The 24,299-nt window shown below is 40.6% G+C and overlaps 1 protein-coding gene across 1 annotated transcript in view; it reads left to right on the top strand.

Annotated features, from left to right (window-relative positions):
* The window catches only part of SLC44A1 (solute carrier family 44 member 1), a 200,313-nt gene extending 182,708 nt beyond the window's left edge, over positions 1 to 17,605 (top strand). The window contains exon 16 of the mRNA XM_030293175.1: positions 16,762 to 17,605. Coding sequence (XP_030149035.1) covers positions 16,762 to 16,776 — 15 coding nt within the window. The 3' untranslated portion in view covers positions 16,777 to 17,605. The remainder of the gene's footprint in view (positions 1 to 16,761) is intronic.
* Positions 17,606 to 24,299: the final 6,694 nt, after the last annotated feature.

The raw sequence follows: 24,299 nt of genomic DNA on the forward strand, positions 1-24,299 counted from the left end.
GAGAGACCTAGAGGAACATGGACAAGGACAAATTAGAAAATAATGATATAGGGTCATACATGTAAAACAGATATACAGTATTGTACTTCATGGATGATTTATGAGATTTTTCAAAGTTAATTTTGACTAGATGCAATCAGTACTGCCATGAGTACCACTGAGCATCAGGTCCTCGCTCTTGCCCTCCTTGCCCTGGACCCCTTCATAGGGCAAAAAGGCCACAGAGCTGAAGGGACATGAACACCCAAAGCCCACTTCCTTCCCCTGAGAGCACACTGAAGAAACTCGGGCCCCTAGAACTCCCTCCTCCAACAAGGCCTGAATGATCTCTTCTCCAGGAACCTCCTCCTGAGGGTGGATCCTGGCTGTAGCAGGTGGTGTGGATGGAGCTCGGACCAGTGGGCTCGGGAGTCCACCGGGGAGCATCAGAAGCCTCTTGCAGCATGGGCTGGAGCAAGGGATGGGGAAAGAATGGGAGCAGGATCTTCTAGTTGGCCTCTCGCCTCAGATCTCACAAACGCCAATAGCCATCCTGGATGCAATGTTTACTGCCACGCCTTCCTCCGTTATATTTCATATCCACCTGTTACTAACTCCACACTATGCTAAGCTCTGTCACCTCTTATTTGAATTGTTGCCGTACTTCTCTCAATAGTCTCCCCGTCTTACACTCTTGTCCCCCAATCCATTCTCCTGCACAGGATAGGCAGAGCGAGCTTTCTAAAATATGAATCTGTGAGGGGTGCCTGGGTGGCTCAGTCAGTTGAGCGTCCGACTTCAATTCAGGTCATGATCTCACGTTCTGTGGGTTTGAGCCCCACGTCAGGCTCTGTACTGACAGCTCAGAGCCTGGAGCCTGCTTCAGATTTTGAATCTCCTTCTCTCTCTCTCTGCCCCTCCCTCACTCACACTCTGTCTGTCTCTCTCAAAAATAAATAAATATTTTTTAAAAAAATTTTTAATAAAATATGAATCAGTGCCAGCCACGCACACCACCTTTCAGTTTCCAACACTTAAGAATGTTTCCACCTCAAGGCCTTCAAATATACTGCCTCCTCAGCCTGGAATGTACTTCCTCATCTCCCACATGCCATCCGCCTCCTTCAGGTCCAGGCTTACTCCCTCATTTCTCCCTTATTCCCTCAGATGGACCTTCTGCAACGCTTGGTGTATCCCTACTATTTTCTCTTAGTGTCCTCTTCTTTTCCTTGATGGCGTTTTATCACGATTCAGGCATCTACATTTATTTCTCCTGTTTGTTTAACATCTATTACCTCCATCAAATTGTAATCATCATGTTCAATAATATATATACCAGAGCTTAGTACTATATACTACGTGTGCAATTAATTAATCTGTAAATGAAGCACCATCTAGTCATAAAAATAATGCTTACTGGCTTAGATGGTTGCACATGATGTAAATTTAAATGAAAAAAGCAGGGTAGGGATGCCTGGCTGACTCTGACTCTTGACCTCCAGGTTGTGAGCTAGAGCCCCACGTTGGATGTAGAGATTACTTAAAAATAAAATCTTTTTCAGGGAACCTGCATGGCTCAGTCGGTTGAGCGTCTGGCTCTTGATTTGGGCTCATAATCTCAAGGTTCGTGAGTTTGAGCCCCACATCGAGCTCAGCACTGACAGCGCAGGGCCTGCTTGAGAGTCTCTCTTTCCCTCTCTCTCTCTCTCTCTCCCCCTTCCCTGTGTGCACTCTCTCTCAAAATAAATAAATAAACTTTAGGAGCGGCTGAGTGGCTCAGTCAGTTAAGCAACCAACTCTTGGTTTTGGCTCAGATCATGATCTCATGGTTTGTGAGTTTGAACCCCATGTTGGGCTCTGTGCTGACAGTGCAGAGCTTGCTTGGGATTCTCTCTCTACTCTTTCTGTCCCTCCCCTGCTTGGACTCTCTCTCTCTCTCAAAATATTTAAAAATAAATGAATAAATACACTTTAAAATAAATAAAATCTTATTTTTCACTTTACAGACAAAAAGAGAGAGAGCACAAGCAGTGGAGAGAGGCAGAGGAAGAGAGAGAAAGAGAGAGAGAGAGAGAGACAGAGAATCCTAAGTGAACTCCACACTTAGAGCAGAACCCAATGCAGGGCTCGATCCCACAACCCTAGGATCATGACCTGAGCTGAAATGAAGAGTCAGATGCTTAACTGACTGAGCCACTCAGGCACCCCAAAAATAAAATCTTTTTTTTTTTTTTTTTAATTTTTTTTTCAACGTTTATTTATTTTTGGGACAGAGAGAGACATGAACGGGCGAGGGGCAGAGAGAGAGGGGGACACAGAATCGGAAACAGGCTCCAGGCTCTGAGCCATCAGCCCAGAGCCCGACGCGGGGCTCGAACTCACGGACCGCGAGATCGTGACCTGGCTGAAGTCGGACGCTTAACCGACTGCGCCACCCAGGCGCCCCAAAAATAAAATCTTTAAAAAAAAAAAAAGCAGGTTGGAGCATCTGAGTGGCTCAATTAAGCGTCTGACTCATGGTGTCAGCTCAGGTCATGATCTCATGGTTTGTGGGTTCAAGCCCGAGACGGACTCTGCCCTGGCAGTTCGGAGCCTGCTTGGGATTCTCTCTGCCCCTCCCCTGCTAGTGCACCTTCTCTCTCTCTTTCACAGTAAAGAAATCAACTTTTAAAAAAGCAGGTTATATAATAATATAATCCTATTTTTGTTTTAAAAATTTTGAATATATGCTACATATATGTTTATGTATATATTACACATATATGTGTATGTTAAAAAGTCTGCAAGGCATTACGGTGGTTTTCTGGGTTGCAAGTGTCATTTATTTCATTTTTGCTTATCTTTAAAATACTGAGTGTGTATTATCTTCATTATAAGAGTATATTTTAATTTTTATAACTAAATAAATACAGTAATATTCACCTGTACAGAAACTATCCCAGTAAATTGACATTTTACTTGGAAGTCGATTACATGTCCAGCATTATGAGAATGTTGAGCCAAGGTATGGCACATAGATTCAATAAAATGGCAGGCAGCCATTAAAAACTCATTGTGAAAAATGCCACAGCATGGAAAATGCTAATGATAAGATGTTAGCTTAGAAATGTAAAAAGTGGGGGGTGTCTGGGTGGCACAGTTGATTAAGTGTCTGACTTCAGCTCAGGTCATGATCTCGCAGTTTGTGAGTTCAAGCCCCACATTGGGCTCTGGGCACACAGCTCAGAGCCTGGAGCCTGCTTTGGATTCTATGTCTCCCCCTCTCTCTCTCTCTGCCCCTCCTCTCTCCCTCTCTCTCTCTCTCTCAAAAATAAATAAACATTAAAAAAAAGAAAAGTAAAAAGCAGGATGGAATTATAAAAATAATTTTAAAATGATGTTATCACTTTGCAGGGTTGGAATTATGGTGATTTTTTTGTTCACTAAACTCTCTGTAATATCACTTTCTACATTTCTACATGCTTGAACAATTTATGTCTGACCTCATCTTGTGACCTGTCAATTTTTTTGGTAAGAGAATTTGAGGAATTTAGCCTTTCTATATAAATAACTTCAAAATCAAATCTCAAATTCCCTGGGATGTGAAATGCATACTAATTCCACAAGGTGGCAATATCATAGTTATTAAGCCACATGAGAGACTGCTGGGGTTACTCCCTGCACTGCTTCATTCCTAACATTATTTCTTCTTATTGTTTGGTCTTTGATTTACATTGACATTTACATTCCTTTTAAGTCCTAGAAATGTAATGTCTTTTATGGTTTTTATTTTTAAATTAGGAGGTAAAGAATTCCCCTGACTGGGAGAATGTGAAGGTCTCTGCCCACACATTTTTGGTTCCTCGCTACTTCTTTGCTTCCTGAATCTTTTTCATTTGTTAAAACAATTAAATAATATAAATTGATATTTTTTGAAAACTTCTTATGAGTAATCATTGTGCTGGGTCTTTATATACATTACCTCGTTTACTCTTGCACAATGGGTGGGAAGCTAAGGGCCGACGGGGAATTTGCCCCAAGTCACAGTTATTTTTTGCCAGAGCCTGGATTCAAGCCCAGTCTCTATAAAAAAAAAAAAATATATATATATATATATATATATATAGTTAAATGGATACATTGAAAAATAAGCAAATAAACAAATAAATAAATGACTATCCATAAATAGAGAGAGAAAGTGTGTGTGTTTGTATCTATCTATCTACTATCTATCTAATTCAGGTCATAAAAATGAAAGGTTACAGTAAATAAGATACATATTAGATAGTTTCTTCTGTTTTTCCTTAGCATAATATATGAGAATTTCCTTGTGTTATTAAAAATCCCTTGCATCCATTCGTCAGTTGATGGACATTTAGGCTCTTTCCATAATTTGGCTATTGTTGAAAGTGCTGCTATAAACATTGGGGTACAAGTGCCCCTATGCATCAGCACTCCTGTATCCCTTGGGTAAAGTCCTAGCAGTGCTATTGCTGGGTCATAGGGTAGGTCTATTTTTAATTTTTTGAGGAACCTCCACACTGTTTTCCAGAGCGGCTGCGCCAGTTTGCATTCCCACCAACAGTACAAGAGGGTTCCTGTTTCTCCACATCCCCTCCAGCATCTATAGTCTCCTTATTTGTTCATTTTAGCCACTCTGGCGTGAGGTGGTATCTCAGAGTGGTTTTTACTTGTATTTCCCTGATGAGGAGCGACGTAGAGCATCTTTCATGTGCCTGTTGGCCATCTGGATGTCTTCTTTAGAGAAGTGTCTATCCATGGGGGAGGGGAAGAAAAAAAAAAGAGGTTAGAGAGGGAGAGAGCCAAAGCGTAAGAGATTCTTAAAAACTGAGAACTGAGGGTTGATGGGGGGTGGGAGGGAGGGGAGGGTGGCTGATGGGTATTGAGGAGGGCACCTTTTGGGATGAGCACTGGGTGTTGTATGGAAACCAATTTGACAATAAATTTCATATTTAAAAAAATAATAATAATAATAAATCCCTTGCAAATAGGACTAATAGATTGATAATGTTCTTTCATTTTTTGGTACTATATTTTATTCAGTCTTCTTCTATAATTGAAATTAGCAGTTCCCTCTCAAAATTAAAGGGTCATTAATAATGTTAAAATGGGGCGCCTGGGTGGCTCAGTCAGTTAAGCATCCGACTTCGGCTCAGGTCATGATCTCCCGGTTTGTGAGTTTGAGCCCCGCGTCGGGCTCTGTGCTGACAGCTCAGAGCCTGGAGCCTGCTTCGGATTCTGTGTCTCCCTCTCTCTCTGCCCCTCACCTGCTCACGCTCTCTGTCTCAAAAATAAATAAAACATTAAAAAATTTTTAAAGAATACATCTATAAAAAATAATAATGTTAAAATGATCACCTTTGTATAAAAATCTTTATCTTTATCTCTGACCATTATTAAGGATACATTCCTGGAACTTGAATGACTTACTAGATGAAATGAGCTTTTAAAAGGCTCCTGTTAAAAGTTTTAACCTGATGATCAAAATAACATATTTTCCTTTTATTTTTTTATTTCTTTAATAATTTTTTTAAAGTTTTTATTCATTTATTTTGAGAGAGAGTACAAGCAGGGGAAAGGCAGAGAGAGAGGGAGAGAGAGAGAGAGAGAGAGAGAGAGAGAGAGAGAGAGAGAGAGAATCCCAAGCAGGTTCTACAAGGTCAGGTTCCACAGAGCCAGATGTGGGGCTCAAAATCATGAACCATGAGATCATGACCTAGCTGAAACCAAGAGTTGGATGCTTAATCGACTGAGCCACCCAGGTGCACCACACATTTTCCTTTTAATATATGTAGCAAATATTTCCAGAAAAGAGAAAAACTATGCTGTACCCCCTGACCAGAATAACTACATTTATGATTTTTGTATTTCCTGCTATATTTATATATTTATGTCTCTATAATATTTATCCACATATGTATCTCATTTTCAAAGTTGATAATAAAACATATACACATAGAAGCTTTCAAATTTAATACTATATAACATTACATATATATACACAAACACATTTCAGGTCATTATTCTTCAGCAACATGATTTATAATAGTTGATTTATATTTCCTTATATGAATGTTTTATTATTAAACTTTTAGATTACTTATAATCTTTTTATTGTAGAGATATATTTTTCATACTGCTGATTAGTTCTTTAAGATAGACTTCTAGAAATGGTATTACTAGATCAAAAGATAAAGGTACTTCTTTATGAATGTTGATACATATTGCCAAGTTGCTCTCTAGAAAGTTTCTATCAATTTACTAAAGTAAATATTTGCTAAGGTCTATGAATGTCCCCATTTTCCCACACCTGGCAGGTATCACCTCTGATAACCCTAAAGGCAGAAGATGACCCTAAAGGCAGAGAGTGTCTTGTTTTTACTTGCATTTCTTTATTAGTGAATTAAGTATTTTGCATTCATTTATCAGCCCTTTATATTTCCTCTTCTGTAAATTCTCTATTCATGTGCTTTGCCCACTTTGCTATTGAGATATCACTGCTTTTCTTACTGTTGGATAAAAGGTTTTTTATATTAAGAATATTAGCACTTTTTCGGTCATATATTCATTGCAGATATTTTTCTTTCTTTATAATTTGTCTTTAATTTTGTTAGTGATGTTTTATCTATAAATGATTTAAATTTTTGTGATAGACAAATTGATTTATTTTGTGTTATTTTCCCAATTTTTTGTTTGAGTCTTTCCTTAACCCCCCAGTAAATCAGTAAAATACTTACATATATGTTCTTCTATTTTTTCATTTTTTTTAAATTAAGGTATAATTTATGTTCTGTTTTTAATGGCTTTATCTCTTTCATTTTTCATATTTATTAGTAGCTACAAATAATTTTGTTGTATAATGTGAAACGAGGCCCATGTTGAATATTTAACAAATCTCCACCAAATCATTTATTGAATACTTCATCCCTTCCCCTACTGGTTTGTAAAGATGTTTTATCATATGTAGTAGAACGCTTAACATTCCAAGAAGTATAGTAGCTAAGAGTTTGGACTTTGTGATCAATCACATCTGGGGTCAGATCCTGGCTCTGCTATTTTTTTGGTTTGGAGGAAGTTACTTAGCCCATCCAATCCTAAGTTTCCCCATCTATGAAAGAGGAAATGTAGAGAGGACTCTATCATATGGTGCATGTAGAGCATTAAGCATGAAGTGTGTCACCTGGAAAACATACCATAGAGTACATATTATTAGCTACTACTGACTATGATATTGGTAAAGTTATTCCATATTTTAATACATCTCGATGTTCTTGAATGGGGTAGACGTAGAAAACTTTAATGAGTTACTGGGAATCTGAAAAATGAAACAAAGCTACATTTGTTTTAACCTGTAATGAATTACTGGGAATTTGATTAAAAAATAAAACAAAGCCGCATTCATAGCTCCACATTGGACATTAGCTAGGCTCACGCACAATTAAGTGATACACTTCCACATCCACAGGGCACACAAGTCATATGGCCTTAGGAGAAAGACCCGAAGGAAAAAAAAAAACAAAAACAGACTACCTCAAAAGCTAGAGGGACTTGAGGGTACCGTTTTCTGTATTACTTAAATTTTTTGACAATAATTAACATATATAGAGGCAAGAATAATAAAGTTTCCATTGGAAAAACTGCATGCCTGAACAAAGTTAGATTAATCATCCCCCAAGATTTAGAGCTCACTGGAAATAGTAAAAACATCAATGCCTAAATCTGTAGATGCAGAGAAGCCTTGTAGGAACTGTTTTCAAGGTATATTTCTTGTTTCATCGATCTCTCTGACTTCCTGTGCCGGTTTTGTTTATTGTGGTTTTAGATTGCACTTTCACATCTGTGAAGCCAATTCCCCACCTTAATCTTTATTTTGAAATTTTATTTAGCAACTCTTGCCCATTATTCTTCCAGATGAAATGTAGATTCATTTTTAAGCCTTTCCAATTGCCTATCTGCCTTCTCCACTTGGATTTCTAATCAGCACGTCAAAAGTAACATTCCCAGACCAAACTCTCTCCTCAGCAAATGGCAACTCTGCCCTTGCATTTGCTGAGAACAAATGCTGTGAATCATCCTTGACCATGCTTTTTCTCTCATGCCATACACCCAGTCCATCAGCAAATCCTGTCGACTCTCTTTTTCCATAGAGAGCCATAACATAATCATTCTCACCTTCTCCATTGCTGCCACCCCTTATCTCTTGCCTGGAAAATTGCAGCAGGTTCCTCACTCATCTTCCTGCTGTCCTGCTGTCCTGCTTCCAGCCTTGTCTCGCTACATATTATTCTCAACACAGGAGCCTGAGTGATTCTTTTAAAATGTAAGTCAGATCCCATCAGTCCTCTGCTCACAACTCTCCAAAGGCTTGCCATAGCGCTCAGAATAAATTTCAAAGTCCCTACATGATTCACCCCCCACCCACTCACCCACCTGCTGCTGCTCTCAAATCATTTCCTACCACTCTCCTTTCATTCACTCTGCTCTAGCCACAAGACCTCCTCCTGCACCTTGCTGTTCTTTGTACAACCAGGTATAGCTCAGGCCTTTGTACTTCCACGTGTCTCATGCCCTCACTTGCTTCAGGTCTCCATACAAATGCTACCTTATCAGTAAGGCCTTCCTTGAACTACTTACAGAAAATAGTAACCCCACTACCACATTCCCTGTCTGGTTAATATCCTTTATTTTTCTATATGGCACTTATCCTTTGATATATAAAATCACTTAAGAACTATTTACTATCTGTCAAAAAAGTCTCTACAATTTTTTAAAAAGCCTCTGCAATTTTATAAATTTATAAATTTATAGATTTATAAATTACTTTGGGGATGCCTGGGTGGCTCAGTCGGTTAAGCGTCCGACTTTGACTCAGGTCATGATCTCACTGCTTGTGGGTTCGAGCCCTGTGTCAGGCTCTGTGCTGACAGCTCACAGTCTGGAGCCTGCTCTGGATTCTGTGTATCCCGCTCTCTCTGTCCCTCTCCTGCTTGCACTCTGTCTCTCAAAGATAAATAAACATTAAAAAAATTCTTTTATAAATTACTTTGGAAAATATTATTTTTAAAATATTATTCTTCCCATTCAAAACTGTATCTGAAAAGAGAGTATATGTACCTCTGACCATTTCCAAGAGCCTCCTAGAGACAAATGGGCAAATGAGACCCAAATTCCAGTCCATACAATATGGCTAAAAGAATTGGAAACCTAGTCAGTTTTAGGCAGGCATATCATATGTGTATCCTAGTACCCTCAAATTCGTCTGATAAATACTTACTGAGCTCCTATTCTGTACTATGCACCATAAACCAGGTTTGATTGTTGACTTCTCTTTCTGGCATATTTCCAATATTTTGCAAGGTTACCAAAAACAGTGAGTTGACTATATTAAATTATTATTTTTCATAGGTTAAAAATAGTTAAATGGTGACTTGGCTTTTTGAACGGTTGCTTTAAAGACCTTCTCTTTGGCAATAATTATCTCGTAAGCCAACTATCTGTTCAGACCACTCCTTGTTAAAAGTAATAAAACCTTATCACTTGGTATAATAGAATGCTTGGCTTTCTGTTTCACTCTGTGGAAGGCACCTGCAGGATTGAAGAAAACTTATTCAAGGTGACATCATGTTATTAATAAGCAAGGTATAAAGAGTGACAATGATTCTCTGGGCCTGGAATTTTGTCTTCCCTTTAGGGACCAAAGCTTTGTTGTAATGTGGTGTTCCAGAATAACCATGGGTGGATCTCTCTCTTCCTCTTTACTGGTGCCAGAGATCCTACAGTATCACAATATACAGTTTATGTCTGATAATATTCAATCATGAGGACAGCTGAAAAAAGAGTCATAACCCTGAACTTTGGAACAAAGATGGCTTTCTGCTCAGCACAAATTTTATTACACTGCATTACAGTGAACGCAGAAAGACAGCCCTGAGTTTTTGAATAAAATTTTTCCCTTTGAACTTGCTTAAAATTGAGCCCTACATTTGCCAAAATAAAATTAAGAGCTTCTGTTCATCAAAAGACACCATTAAAGAAGGGGCACCTGGGTGGCTCAGTCAGTTAAGCATCCAACTCTTGATTTCAGTTCAGGTCATGATCTCACAGTTCATGAGTTTGAGCCTCACGTTGGGCTCTGTGCTGACAGTGCAGAGCCTGCTAGGGATTGTCTCTCTCTCTGACCCTACCCCAATCGCACAAGAGGTCTCTCTCTCTCAAAATAAATACATAAACTTAAAAAAAGGAGATAGAGAAAAGACAAACCATAGACTAGAAAAATTATATTTTCAAAACACATTTGATAAAGGGTTCCTATCCAAAATTTATAAAGAACTTCTGCAAATGAATAAGAAAAAGACAACCCAGGGGCGCCTGGGTGGCGCAGTCGGTTAAGCGTCCGACTTCAGCCAGGTCACGATCTCGCGGTCCCTGAGTTCGAGCCCCGCGTCAGGCTCTGGGCTGATGGCTCAGAGCCTGGAGCCTGTTTCCGATTCTGTGTCTCCCTCTCTCTCTGCCCCTCCCCCGTTCATGCTCTGTCTCTCTCTGTCCCAAAAATAAATAAACGTTGAAAAAAAAAATTTAAAAAAAAAAAAAAAAAAAAAAAAAAAAAAAAAAAAAAAAAAAAAGAAAAAGACAACCCAAATGGATAAAAGGCTTGAACAGGCACTTTCCAAAAGAGGACACTTAATGCCCAGTGAGCACATAAAATGGTGCTTAACTTCTTCAGTTATCTGGGCATGCAAATTAAAATCACAGTGTGAAACTAGAACCCACCCACCAAAATGGCTACAATTTAAAGTGTTGGCTAGGTTGTGGAGCAACTGGAACTCTCATTCACAGCTAATGAGAAAATAAATTGGTGCAAGCACATTGGAAGCTTATTTGGTTATATTATTAAAAGCAAAATACAATGTCCTAAGATCCAGCAAGTTCACACCTGTGTATGTACCCAGTGGAAGTGCATGCATACAATATGTTTAAATCTTCATGGATGGATTATTTGTAAGAGCCAAAACTGGAAAAAACTCTTTGTCAACTATACTTCAATTTAAAAAAATAATAAAAGCTAGAAATAATTCAAGTGTCCACAATAGTCGAATGGATTAGTAAATTGTGGTATATTTAAACAATAGCATACTACACAAAAATGAAAAAGAGTGAGCTGCAGCTAACTTGAAACAACATGAACAAATCACACAGATACAATGTTGAGTAGAAAGCTATACACAAAAGAGTACGTACCATGTGATTTCATTGAAATCAAGCTTAAGAACAGGCAAAAGTCAGGGTGCCTGAATGGCTCAGTCAGTTAAGTGTCCAGCTTTGGTTCAGGTCATGAACACGTGGTTTGTGGGTTCAAGCCCTGCATCAGACTCTGTGCTGACAGCTTGGAGCCTGGAGCCTGCTTTGGATTCTGTGTCTCCCTCTCTTTGCCCCCCGCTGCTCACACTCTGTCTCTCTCTGTGTCTCAAAAATGAACAAACATTAATATATATATATATATATACACACACATATAAAAGAACAAGCAAAAGTCATCTATGGTAAAAAAAAAAAAGAGCAGAATAATGGTTACTTGGAGAGTGCTCTGACTGGGAGGGTGCATGAGGGCGTCTTCTTGGGTGCTGGAAATATTCTATATGTCAGTCTGGATGATGTTCCACGGATACAGACACATATAAAAATGTCATTATGCTGAAGATATTTATATTAAAAAAACACTTGTGTACTTTACTATATTATGTTATAATTACAAAATTTTAATGTATATTGAAAGGGGCACCTGGGTGGTTAAGCACCTGACTCTTGATTTTGGCTCAGGTCATGATCTCAGGGTTGTAGGTTTGAGCTCTGCGCTGGGCTCTGCACTGACATGGCAGAGACTGCTTGGGATTCTCTCTCTCCATCTCTCTCTGCCCCTTCCTCTCTCTCTCTCTCAAAGTAAATAAACTTCAAAAATGTATATTAAAAAATAAGGTTTTCCAGGCGCTATTCTCTATTATGTGAAGTTAGACAACTGCCCCTTCTTGTTCCTAGCAGACAGCTAGAGGGGTATTCTCTAAAGAGGGTAAAATAGAATTTAGGGGGATATCACAAGTAGAGCTACCATACTTAAATCAGGGGGATTAAATGGAAGTCTGAATACTGAAAACGGGGACCTGAGGCCTTCTCCCCCCTCATAGCTCCCAAAATTCAAGCAAATGGGCCTTCACCGACTAAGCAGGAAATTAGAAAATCATTCTCTGGGGAATCTGACTAGGCCAAGGGAAAATACCTAAATAAGCTAACATGACTTCTCCAACTCAAGGATTCCACCTGCGGCGCCTGTGTGGCTCAGTCACATAAGCATCTGACATCTGATTTCTGCTCAGGCCATGATCTCATGGTTTGTGAGTTCAAGCACTGACAGTACAGAGCCTGCTTGGGATTCTGTCTCTCCCTCTCTCTCTGCTCTTCCCCTGGTCATGTGCCCATGCTCTTTTTCTCTCTCTCTCTTTCAAAATGAATAAATAACCTAAATAAAATAAAATAAAATAAAATAAAATAAAATAAAATAAAAGACTCAGCCAGATCAACGTTAGTGAAGCACTTCAGTGACAAAATCTTTCCACAAATGAAAAACTGCAACTAGTTTTCGTTTTTCTTAAATATGAATTACCAGACCCTTGAGGCAAGTCTCCATGGTAAGAGAGAGACCAAGAACAAGACAAAACAACAAAATGATTTGCAGGAAACAGACTGTAAAGTAGAAGAATACATCTTAAAAAGTACTAAATTCAGATAGAAATGGAAAAGAGTATATAGTGAAAATAGCTTGTTATTTAAAAGAGGAAGATTCAGGGGAAAAACAGCTCTTGAAAATTAACAACAGAACAAAAATGTAAAATTCAGTAGAAGAGTTAGAAGATGAATTTGAGGACATCTCTCAGAAAGTAGGGCAAAAACAAGGTGGAAAAGATAAAATTAGACATTCATTCCAGGGGATTCAACATTCAAATTATAGGCACTCCAGAGAGGTTGGAGGGCAGGGGTCAGTGGGAGGGAGAGAAAGGGAGAAGGGGGAGGGGAGAAATGTTATACATAAAAAAAAGATCAAGAATCAGAATGGCAATGGCTTTCTCAACACAGCACTGGGAACTACAAAAAAATGGAAGGATACTTTCACAGTTCTGAAGGAGAATGGTTTCCATTGTAGAATTCTCTACCTATACAAACTGAAATAAATGTGAGGGTAGAATAAAGACATTTCAGATATGCAAGGGATTTACATGGAATCATACCAATCATACCAGATCATAATCAAAGACTGTTAACCACTCTAAATGTTTTCTACATAAAAAGAGATAATAATCACGATCAACTGTTTTTATTTCAAGGAGATAGAGTGAGAAAAAACTAAGTCAGAAGCAAGTAGGATGATAAAAATGAAAATGAGAGTAAAATTTGAAACCATCTAAATTCCCTTTTTTTCAACGAGTATGTACCTAGTGCCTCCTTTTTGCCAGCACTGTTTTGAATGCTGAGGGTACAGTGGTGAAAACAGACAAAAGCCTTTGCCCTCATAAAGCACATTAGGGAAATGTTTATACACTATTATGTAACCTTTAAAAATATACATGAATATCAGGGACATAGGAAATGTTTATAATATAATGTGAGGTGAAAAGAACACAGGGTTGGCCGAAGACAAAAGGGAAGTCATAAACCTGAAATAGGTATGCTACAATGGGGAAATTATGAGCGAATTTTTCTTTTTTAAAAATTCACTTTACTTTTATATTGGGTTTTCAAACAGATATGGAAACATCAAAAATTTTTAAAAATAGAACTGGTAAAAATCCTATGTTGGCTGTTTAAAATTCTGTGCCAAGCATTTCATTTGGAAAGAGTTGCTGGTAAATATGTTTATTTTCTGAAGTCTTTGTAACTATTAACCCTTTGCTAGTAGGATACTATTTGATAGTAGGATTCTAAAGGATACTGTATGTAAGTTCAGTTGCCATCTAAGAAACTCTTCTACAAAGGGATATTATTTCTCTTCCCTAAGAGAGAGAAATTCCCCACTCCTGGTGGGGAAAATATGAGTCAGAAGTCAAGAGTCAGATGCTTTAGCGACTGAGCCACCCAGGCACCCCAACCTGAAACTATTCTAAAATTAAAAAGTAAATTTAAATTTAAAAAATAGGAAGAAAGAACTCAATCTCAGACAAATTACGACTGGCCTGAGCCAAGTATTCAGACCACAAGACCGTAACTAAACATCAACCACTATCAAATGTCAGACTAATAGGCTCTGTTATTTTCAATCACAAGAAAAAAAAATCATGAAAGTTGAAACTGCAAATGAAAATATGTAAAATCATAAAACATGGAACTGATGAGACAGCAAAGTTTAGAAAAGGTGTTGTGGAAAATTGGAAAGCATTGTAATTTCTTGAGTGAGGGACTTGAGGTAGTGAGAGGATTGACTTAAGGATTTATTCAGCCAACAGTGCAAAATGGGCTGCAGATGAGGAGGAATCTGCGACAGGGGATCAGCAAAAAGGCAGTAACTGGCGTGTGAGACAAAAGTCTCAAGACCAAAGCTCTAAAACGAAACTCAGGGCAAGGAGGGCAAGGGTTTCAAGCAATGGTATTCTTCCCCGCCCCCCCCCCCACTTTATTTTACTTTATTTATTTATTTATTTATTTATTTATTTAATATAATTTATTGTCAAGTTAGTTAACATACAGTGTATGCAGTGTGATCTTGGTTTTGGGGGGTAGATTCCCCCCGACTCATCACTTACATACAACACCCAGTGCTCTTCCCAACAAGTGCCCTCCTCAGTGCCCATCTCCCATTCTCCCTTCTCCCCTGCCCTCCCTCTCTCTCTGTTGGAAACTATTTTTTCCCCTTCCCTTCCCCCATGGACTTTGGTTAAGTTTCTCAAGTTCCACATATGAATGAAAACATGATATCTGTCTTTTCCTGAATGACTTATTTCACTTAGCATAATACCCTCCAGTTCCATCTACATTGTTGCAAACGGCAGGATTTCATTCTTTCTCATTGACAAGTAGTATTCCATTGTATATATAAACCATATCTTCTTTATCCATTCATCAGTTGATGGACATTTGGGCTCTTTCCAGAATTTGGCTATTGTTGAAAGCACTGCTATAAACATTGGGGTACATGTGCCCCTATGAATCAACACCCCTGTATCCTTTGGATAAATTCCTAGTAGTGCTACTGCTGGGTCATAGGGCAATTCTATTTTTAATATTTTGAGGAACCTCCACACTGTTTTCCAGAGTGGCTGCACCAATTTGCATTCCCACCAACAGTGCAAGAGGGTTCCCGTTTCTCCAAATCCTCTCCAGCATCTGTTGTTTCCTGAGTTCTTAATTTTAGTCACTCTGACCAGTGTGAGGTGGTATCTCATTGTGGTTTTATTTGTATTTCCCTGATGATGAGTGATGTTGAGCATCTTTTCATGTGTCTGTTGGCCATCAATGGTATTCTTAGTGCCACATACAACCTGTTTTAGGCACCTGGGGACAAGCAGAGCTTACTGGGGAGACATGTATCAGGGGGGTCCTAGCCTGACTTTCCTGAACATTTGAATCTTAGAACTACTTCATGTCCCCTTATTCAAGTCCAAGCTCTCCTGGTGTCTTGTCAGGACTGTATCTTATCACCTCTGCTTGTCCTTTCGGCAGACCTGTGCTTGTTTGATAGTAGAGCTGGAGTTAACATTTCTTTTCTATTTTTAACCCATCCTAATGGGTTTTAAAAAGCTTTTTATTTGGAAAACATTTCAAGCTTATAGAAAAGCTGCAAGGATAAGAATAGTACATAGGACACCAAAGACTCTTGTTACACCTATTGTTATACATCTCTCTCTGTATGTGTGTGTGTGTGTGTGTGTGTGTGTGTGTGTGTATCTATCTATCTATCTATCTATCTATAGATATACCCAATATTTTTGAGCCATGTGAGAATTATTCACATATATCATGGCCCCTTAGTCCTAATGACTTCCTTGTGTGTTTCCTAAGAATAAGGATATCCTTTTATAAAACCACGGTATAGTTGTCAAGTTTGGTACATTTACTCAGTCATTGTTTCCTGAATTGAACTGAACTATGGGAACACCCATTATCCTGGTTTGACCTGTCCTACTGCTGAGTCATGGGAGTGAAAAATCTAAAGCCTCATTTGAATTTCAGGTTTGAGTCATTGAGAAAACCACAGATTCAGATTTTTCAGATTACTTTTGAATTTGATTCATTATGTGGTTTGTTTGGGTTTTTTTTTTTTTTTTATTCTGTGGTTCAGCTATTCTGAAAACATCCTTCTCAAAGAAAAATGCTGATACCAGCATTGGTGGATACTAACCGGACGTTCATTAGGTCAGGCACTGTTCTGAGCACTTTGTATTTATTAATGCATTTAATCCTCACAACAGCCGTAAAGGAACATACCGTGACTGTCTTCATTTTGTACGTGGGGAAGTGTAGGCATGGGAATCAAATAGCTTGATCATAAATATATAGCTGATAAGGGTATAAAATCAAGATTTGAACCCAGGCTCTCAGACACCTTTCTTATTTGTTAATCTACGTGCTTGTGCGTGTGTGTGTGTGTGTGTGCGTGTGTGTGTGTATTTAGCCTTCTTACATTTCACAGTGTCTTCTCTACAGATGATCCCATGCTATTTCTTGTTATTGATTGATTCTCATTGTGTCCTGTTCCCCTAGGAGAGAAGCATTCATTTTCTTGATGTGTTTATTTTGCAGCTGAAGCGAAGGTGACTGGTCCCATGAGCCCGGAAGAATGAACTCAGAAAAGGCTGTTTACACGAGGATCTCCCACTCACCAGCTGTTGAGACTCTGTGGATGAAGAGCAGGATCTTATTACCTCAATGGAAGTGTGCGACCATGTTCCCGAACCAACAGCAAAGGGGATTTGGTACAGTGGGGCTGCCTAATAAATGATTCATCAGAAGTATTTGATACAAATCTGTCTTGAAGCAATGTCTTCAAATTTAGTGTTGCCTTCTTATCTGGCCTCATGTATGTTTGTGTGACCTCTGCTGCTTCTCTCTCCAGTGCCACTGCTGGCCTGAAGGCTGGATCCACAATGGAATTCTCTTCATTCAGGCTATTTATAGAGCCAGCGTGGGTTCCTAACTATTTATTGAATGCCTGTTTCATGCCAATCATTAAGCTGGATGCTTTAAAACATTTAATCTTCACAAAAATCCTATAAGGTTGCACCTACTGTCTCCGTTTTGCCCACGAGGAAGAAGAGGCTCAGAGAGGTTGTGCACTGTGTGTAAGATCACACAGTTGGCAGAATCGGGGCTCAAATCTAGATCTAGATACAAAGGCTCTTCACTTTAACACATTGCTTTGCCTATCACTGCTGCAGGGATGATTAGCCCATCATATCATCACTGGTATTCCTCTTATAAATAGAGGTGGTGAGGGGTGGGGACAACACCTGGGGGGTTCAGTAGTTTAAGCGTCCGACTCTTGATTTCGGCTCAGGTCATGTCACAGTTGGTGACTTCGAGCTCTGCGTGGAGCTCTGTGCTGATAGCTTGGAGCCTGCTTGAGATTCTCTCCCTCTCTCTCTCTGCCTCTCTCTCTCTGCCCCTACACTGCTTTCTCTCTCTCTCTCTCTCTCTCTCTCTTTCTCAAAATAAATAAATAAACTTAAAAAAAATAGACGTGAGGATGGTAGCATATGTGTATGGGAAGTGTCTGAGAGGGAGGGTCAGGGAGGCTTTAGAGACACTAAAAGAACACCATGTTCTTTTGAATTAAAGGTTGATAAACTGTGGCCTGTGTGTCAGATCCAGCTCCCAGCCTGTTTTTGTAAATAAAGTTTTATGGGAACACAGCCATCTCCAATCCTGTATGTATTGTCTATGACTGCTCTCTCTACAATGGCATAGTTGCATAGTTGTGGCAGAGATTGTATGGCCTGAAAAGCCTAAAATATTGATCCCTGTTTTAGCTGATTTAGGAAGAAAGCCAACAGTTTTCATTAAGGCCAATTTATTATTTTTCCCATTGGACTGAAAAATGACTTCAAAGTTTGTAATGCTGAGCTAATCATTATATTCTAATGGTGGTGGTGGTGGTGGTGGTGGTGGCAGAGTGGGGGATGGGAGCAGGGGTGGGGGTGGGGGTTTGGGGGAATCTAACCTGGGAAGGTTAAGGGGCAGGGAGTAGAAGGCAGAGGTCTGGCCTGCGGGTCCCCAGTCAACTCCTCACCCCAGACACATCCCACTCATGTCCTTCCTATTCCTCCTGCCAAATCAAGTTTCCTAAAATAACCCTTTGCTCATAAACTTCTAAGTGGCTTCCCACTTGCAACATGCTCAAATCCCAACACCCCAGCCTGGAATTTAGAGACCATAACAATCTGACCCCTACTAATCTCTCTTTCCACCCTCCTCTTTTGTTTTTTTTTTTAATCATGAGGAAGTCATGCCAAATGTGAGTTTATATTTCAAAGCCAATTTATTTGCCTTTGATTCACCTTTTTTTAGTTTTTAATGTTAATTCCAGTATAATTAACATACAGTGTTATATTAGTTTTAGGTATACAATATAGTGTTTCAACAATTCTATACATCATTCAGTGCTCATCATAAGTGTACTCTTTAATCCCCATCACCTATTTCACCCATCCCCCACCCTTTAATGTACTTTTATGTAAGCAGAAAAGTAAACATGTGAAAGTATTTGATAACAGGAAACCAGGCTGAGCTTTCCTATATGATGGCACTGCACCTAAGCTAAAACTTATAAACAAAAGGAAAATTTATAAAGGTGTCTACTTTATAACAGTAGACATTACCCATTTATATTTTGAAAAAATACTCTAGCTAAAACTTCTGTTTTGTTTTTAAGTTGTAATATAAGCTTTTCCCCAGGAGTGCCTGGGTGGCTCCATCAGTTGAGTGTCCGACTCTTGATTTCGGCTCAGGTCATGATCTCACGGTTTGTGAGTTCAAGCCTGATGTCCTACTCCACACTGACAGTGTGGGGCCTGCCTGGGATCCTCTCTCTCTGACCCTTCCCCCATCAAAAATAGATAAACAAGCCTTAAAAATAAAAAAAACCTTTCTCCATATTGCTGTGTATTTTTAATAAAGATAATTTTTCATGCTGCAGAATATTCCATGTCTTTAAAAAAATTTTTTTAATGTTTATTTATTTTTGAGAGACAGAGAGAAACAGAGTGCAAGCAGGGGAGGGGCAGAGAGAGAAGGAGACACAGAATCTGAAGCAGGCTCCAGGCTGTGAGCTGTCAGCACAGAGCCTGACATGGGGCTTGAACTCACTAACGTTGAGATCATGACCTGAGCCAAATTTGGACACTTAATTGAGCCACCTAGGCGCCCCAAGTGGAATATTCCATCTCTCATATGCTCCAATGTTTTCCTAATACTTGGCTGGTATTAAGGCATTGGGGGTTCCTATTTCCATTCATTTCATATCTTATCTCCTGGAGTTGTTCTCTTCATTTCCCACCTTCGCTTAGGCTGTTTCCTTGGCTTGGAAAGGGTCCTATCTTCCTTTCATGACTTGTCTTAAGTTCCTCATTCCAGCTTCAGTTGTGTCTCCTTCCCTTTTCAAACTGTGATTGCTAGGGAAAAGTTCGGATTGCCCTTCAGACGGAGAGATGGATTGGGGCGCCTGGGTGGCTCAGTCGGTTGAGCGTCTGACTTCAGCTCAGGTCATGATCTCACAGTTCGTGAGTTCGAGCCCCGCATCGGGCTCTGTTGTGACGGCTCGGAGCCTGGAGTCTGCTTCGGATTTGTGTCTCCCTCTCTCTCTGCCCCTCGCCCACTTGTGCTCTGTCTGTCTCTGTCTCTCAAAAATAAATAAATGTAAAAAAAAATTTAAAAAAAAGAATGAGAGTTGGATTCAAAAGACTTATTTCCTAGGAAGTGCTGATGTAGTGCCATCTGATCTGGACAACGACAGCACCACAGTATCAAAGGACTCACAGACACCATTATTTCCCGGTGCTGTGGTCAGGAGAATGGTTTATTTTGGATAATAATAAATTGATAACTACCATATATTTTGTACTTCCCAGTAATTAGGCATTATTCTAAGTAAGCACTTTACACACATTGTCATTTATCTTCATGACAACACTTTCAAGTGGGTATTGTTAATACTCTCATTTTACAAATAAGAACGTTGAGGTAGAGAGAGGTTACCAAATCACCCAAGGCAACACAACTGGTAAGTGGTAGACTTGGCCTTTGAATTCAGACAGTCTGGTATCAGCATCTGGGTGCTTGGTCGATGAAACAGAAGTGTGGTCAATTCACTGTGGGCCCTTTATCTCCCTAGTCTCATTCACTCATTCATTCAAACTGCCCCACATCATTCTCAGAGTATATGCAGAGGAAGAAGGGCTGCTGAGTAATGTTCTCACTAGAAACAGGGAGCCAGTTACTCTGTGTTGGAGAGACCTGGGGATGGGGGGTGGGGTGGGCAGCATCCTTTTACAATGAAGAGATCAACAGACAGATAAATTTGCTTTGTCCTTGGTCATTCTCTGAACTAGATGAGTCCAGAGGCATTTTGAGAGCTAAGGCAGGAGGTGATGGAAACACCCGTGTCTTCCAGTCCTCACTCATTTCAGTGTCTCCAGTGCCTAGTATAAAGCAAGCCATCATGCATAGAGAAGGTATTGTGACATAGAAACATCATAATGGCTACAGTTTAGTTAACTGCTCCTGGCATGCCCTATCCCGGGAAGGAGAGGGGCCTCTTGCAATGGAGCTTATGAGAGTGGGGGTGGGGAGAAGAGATTCAGATCGCATTCCAGAGGTGAGTACAATTGCAAAGCTGAGTCAGAGAGGGAATGAATAGTTATTGGCCTCTAGTTTGCAGAATGACATAGCCTCAGGGTTCAGAAAGATGTTAAAAGTTATCTCTGCCATCTACCCTTTCACTGCCTGATCCCCCTAGGCAAATGCCTAGCCCCTGCTTGGATACTTCCACTGATGGGGGCCTCACCACCAAAGTCCATTCCAGCTCTGTATGGCTGTTAGAAAGTTGGACTTTTTGTTGATGGGAAATCTATCTTCCTGTAGCTTACACTAACTGGGTCTAATTCTGTCTGTGGGATGCTAGAGAATAAGTCAGCCCCCTCTTACATACAACAGCTCTAGAGAGTTTTGAGGTAAAAGATCATGTCCCCTCTGACATGAGAAATTTTCCTTTCCAGACGAAATCCTCGATTGTGTCCCTTCTCACGTGGTTTCCAGGCCCTTTCTCATGTTTGTGTCTACTGATTGCTTCCCACTTTGCTTAGAGCTCTCCAAATATGGAGCTAGACCACTTCATACAGTGCCAGCTCACATCAGAACGGAATCATCCTTTCGCTCCTATGAGAACGTAAATGTCTATAGTGAGTTCCTAGGATCAGAAATTTGCACTCTGGAGTTCAAGGGGGTCTAGGACTTTGGGTTGAGTTTGTTTTTAGTCAGAAGGAGGCAGAGGAAAAAAGAATTAGGTTTCTATGATTGGGAAGAGATGATAGCTAATATTTTTTGAATACTTACTACATGACAGATGCCGCTAAACATTGAACACGAATTATCTCAGTGAATCAACTCAAAAACCCTTGCAGGTGGTACTGTTATGATTCCTCTTTCATAATTGAAGAAACTGAGGCTTAGAGCAAACTCAGGGTTTTCCTGGGTTTGGTGGTGTATGCTAAGACGTAGGCCAGATATGAACAGGGAGAGAGACATGGTTAGAGATTTGGTGCTTCAACAAAGAGCAGCATGTGGACTGTGATTATGCTTCAGAAAAGCTAGGATAACAATGAAAATGAGAGTTAGGGGTGAAAATAGGGCTTCTAAGGCCCCAAAGACCAAGGGGGAAAAAGCCATCCAAGGGTGGCACAGAAGGATATGATGTACAAGGGAGTAATAATAGTAACAGCCACACATTTGTTACATGTAGACTAAACCAGGCACTTTGCATATGTAATCTCCTTTGATTCCCCACAACAACCGTAACTGGGAATTACTACTATTATGATCATGATGTTACAGATGAGGAAATTGAGGCTTATCCTGGTTTAAAAGACTCACTGAAGGCTACACAGCTGGTAGGCGGTAGTGTCAGGATTTAAATTCAGATTTGCTGAGTCCAGGCCGGGCCCTATACTGACTCCCAAAGGGGAACACTGTTGGCACCACTTAAGGGAAGTAGCTTTCTCTCCCAAGAGATGGGGGAATCCCAGAACTCATGAGGGTACTCAGGGCTACAGGGGTAACGCCCGGCAAGAGGAGGTAGAGAACCTGTTCTGGAAGAGACAAGTTTGCCAGACACTTCACATCAGTAGGGCCAGTCCTGAGGTTATTCTAATTCGATGTTTCCTCAGAAAGGCATTCCTGGAGGCCCAGGGACCTCAGTAAATGCCTACAACTAGATATGCTATCTCAGAATTGAAACATAAGGGTTAAAAAACGTCATCTCTGGGGCGCCTGGGTGGCGCAGTCGGTTAAGCGTCCGACTTCAGCCAGGTCACGATCTCGCGGTCCGTGAGTTCGAGCCCCGCGTCAGGCTCTGGGCTGATGGCTCGGAGCCTGGAGCCTGTTTCCGATTCTGTGTCTCCCTCTCTCTCTGTCCCTCCCCTGTTCATGCTCTGTCTCGCTCTGTCCCAAAAATAAATAAAAAACGTTGAAAAAAAATTAAAAAAAAAACGTCATCTGTTTTATCCCTCTGTAGTTTTTCCTTTTTTTTTTTTTTTTTTTTTTTTTTTTAACAATTTGCTTTCTCTTAGTTCAATGGTTCTCAAGCGTTAGTATGCATCAATCACCTGGAGGACTTGTTAAAACACAGATCTCTGGACCCTCATGCCAGAGTTTCTGATTAAGTTAGTCTGGGGATGAAGGCTGAGAATTTGCCCTTCTGACAAGCTACCAGGTGGTGCTGATACAGCTGGTCTGGGGATTACACTTGAGAACAGCAGCTTTACTTTATTAGTAAAGCTACTTTTGAAAATTTCCCAGCTGACTTGGCTGTGAAAAGGTAAGTTCAGAAAAGGCAGAGGACTTGCCCATAGGCCAGAAGCAGTGGGGGTGCAGACTCAGTGCCCCGCCAGGTGAGTACTGCTGCCAGAGAGCCTGCATAGGTTGGGGAAGATAGAAGTCACAGCCAGAAGGGACAGGAACAAGGGCAGGCAGAAGGCCCGGGTGAGCTGGGCAGGGAAGCCAGACTGCCTAAAGGAAACGAGATCTGGCAAGGGCAGGAGTCAAATGGGGCAGAACTCTTGACAAAAGCTGCAGGCTCCTCGCTGGGCTGCAGGGAAAGAACTCGGGGACTGAGGAGGCAAGGAGCCAGGAGTGAGCTCCTGGGATATGACCTGTGACAGAATTCTGGCAATCACATTTCAGCTGTGACTTGCTGTCTCCAAAGCCTCTTTCTGTCTCCTTCTGTGGTTATACCCATCAGTCATAAAGTGCCCAGGAGTTGCTCTCCGAAGTTAAGTCCTTACAGCAAGAGAACTGGGAACAGCACTAAATGCTGTGTTTTTTTTTCCCCCTTAATGATGCGTCCCACAGTAGAAGGCAGGGTCATGGCTAGGGAGCTCACAGTGGGGCGGTTTGACCACTAATGTTGTCCGATCCCTAGGCTGCATTTCTCCCTCATGGGAAACTGACTCACTACACTGAGTCCGCAGTGCGGAGAACAGCCTTCATGCACTAGACGCTGGGTGCTTGGCTGCTCTCACTGATCCTCATGGAATTGGCCAACTTGGATAGGAGGCATCTTTCCCCTGATACCAAGAGAGGGAGCATCTCGGGGCGCCTGGGTCGCTCAGTCAGTTGAGTGTCCGACTTCGGCTCAGGTCATGATCTCGCGGTCTGTGAGTTCGAGCCCCGCGTCGGGCTCTGTGCTGACAGCTCAGAGCCTGGAGCCTGCTTTGAATTCTGTCTCCCTCTCTCTCTGCCCCTCCCCCTGCTCATGCTCCGTCTCTCTCTCTCTCTCTGTCAAAAATAAATAAACATTAAAAAAAAAAGAGAGAGGGAGCATCTCTCTGCAAGTTTGCACACCATTTGTCCTTTTAGCTGCAGGAGCAAAATTGTTCACACAGGCCCTCCCTGGACCCTGGCCTTTAAGCACTACCCACCTAGCTTGAGCCAAGTCCTTGTTTTCCCTTTTGGGCCCTTCATCCCATTTCTTATACATGTCTGTCCAGTTAAAAAAAAAAAAAAAAGGATTTATTGAGTGCATACTAGATGGCAAGACCTGCGCTGGGGATACAGATATGAGTAAAAGA

Source organism: Lynx canadensis, chromosome D4 (genome assembly GCF_007474595.2).
Source record: "Lynx canadensis isolate LIC74 chromosome D4, mLynCan4.pri.v2, whole genome shotgun sequence".
Taxonomy (NCBI): Eukaryota; Metazoa; Chordata; class Mammalia; order Carnivora; family Felidae; genus Lynx; species Lynx canadensis.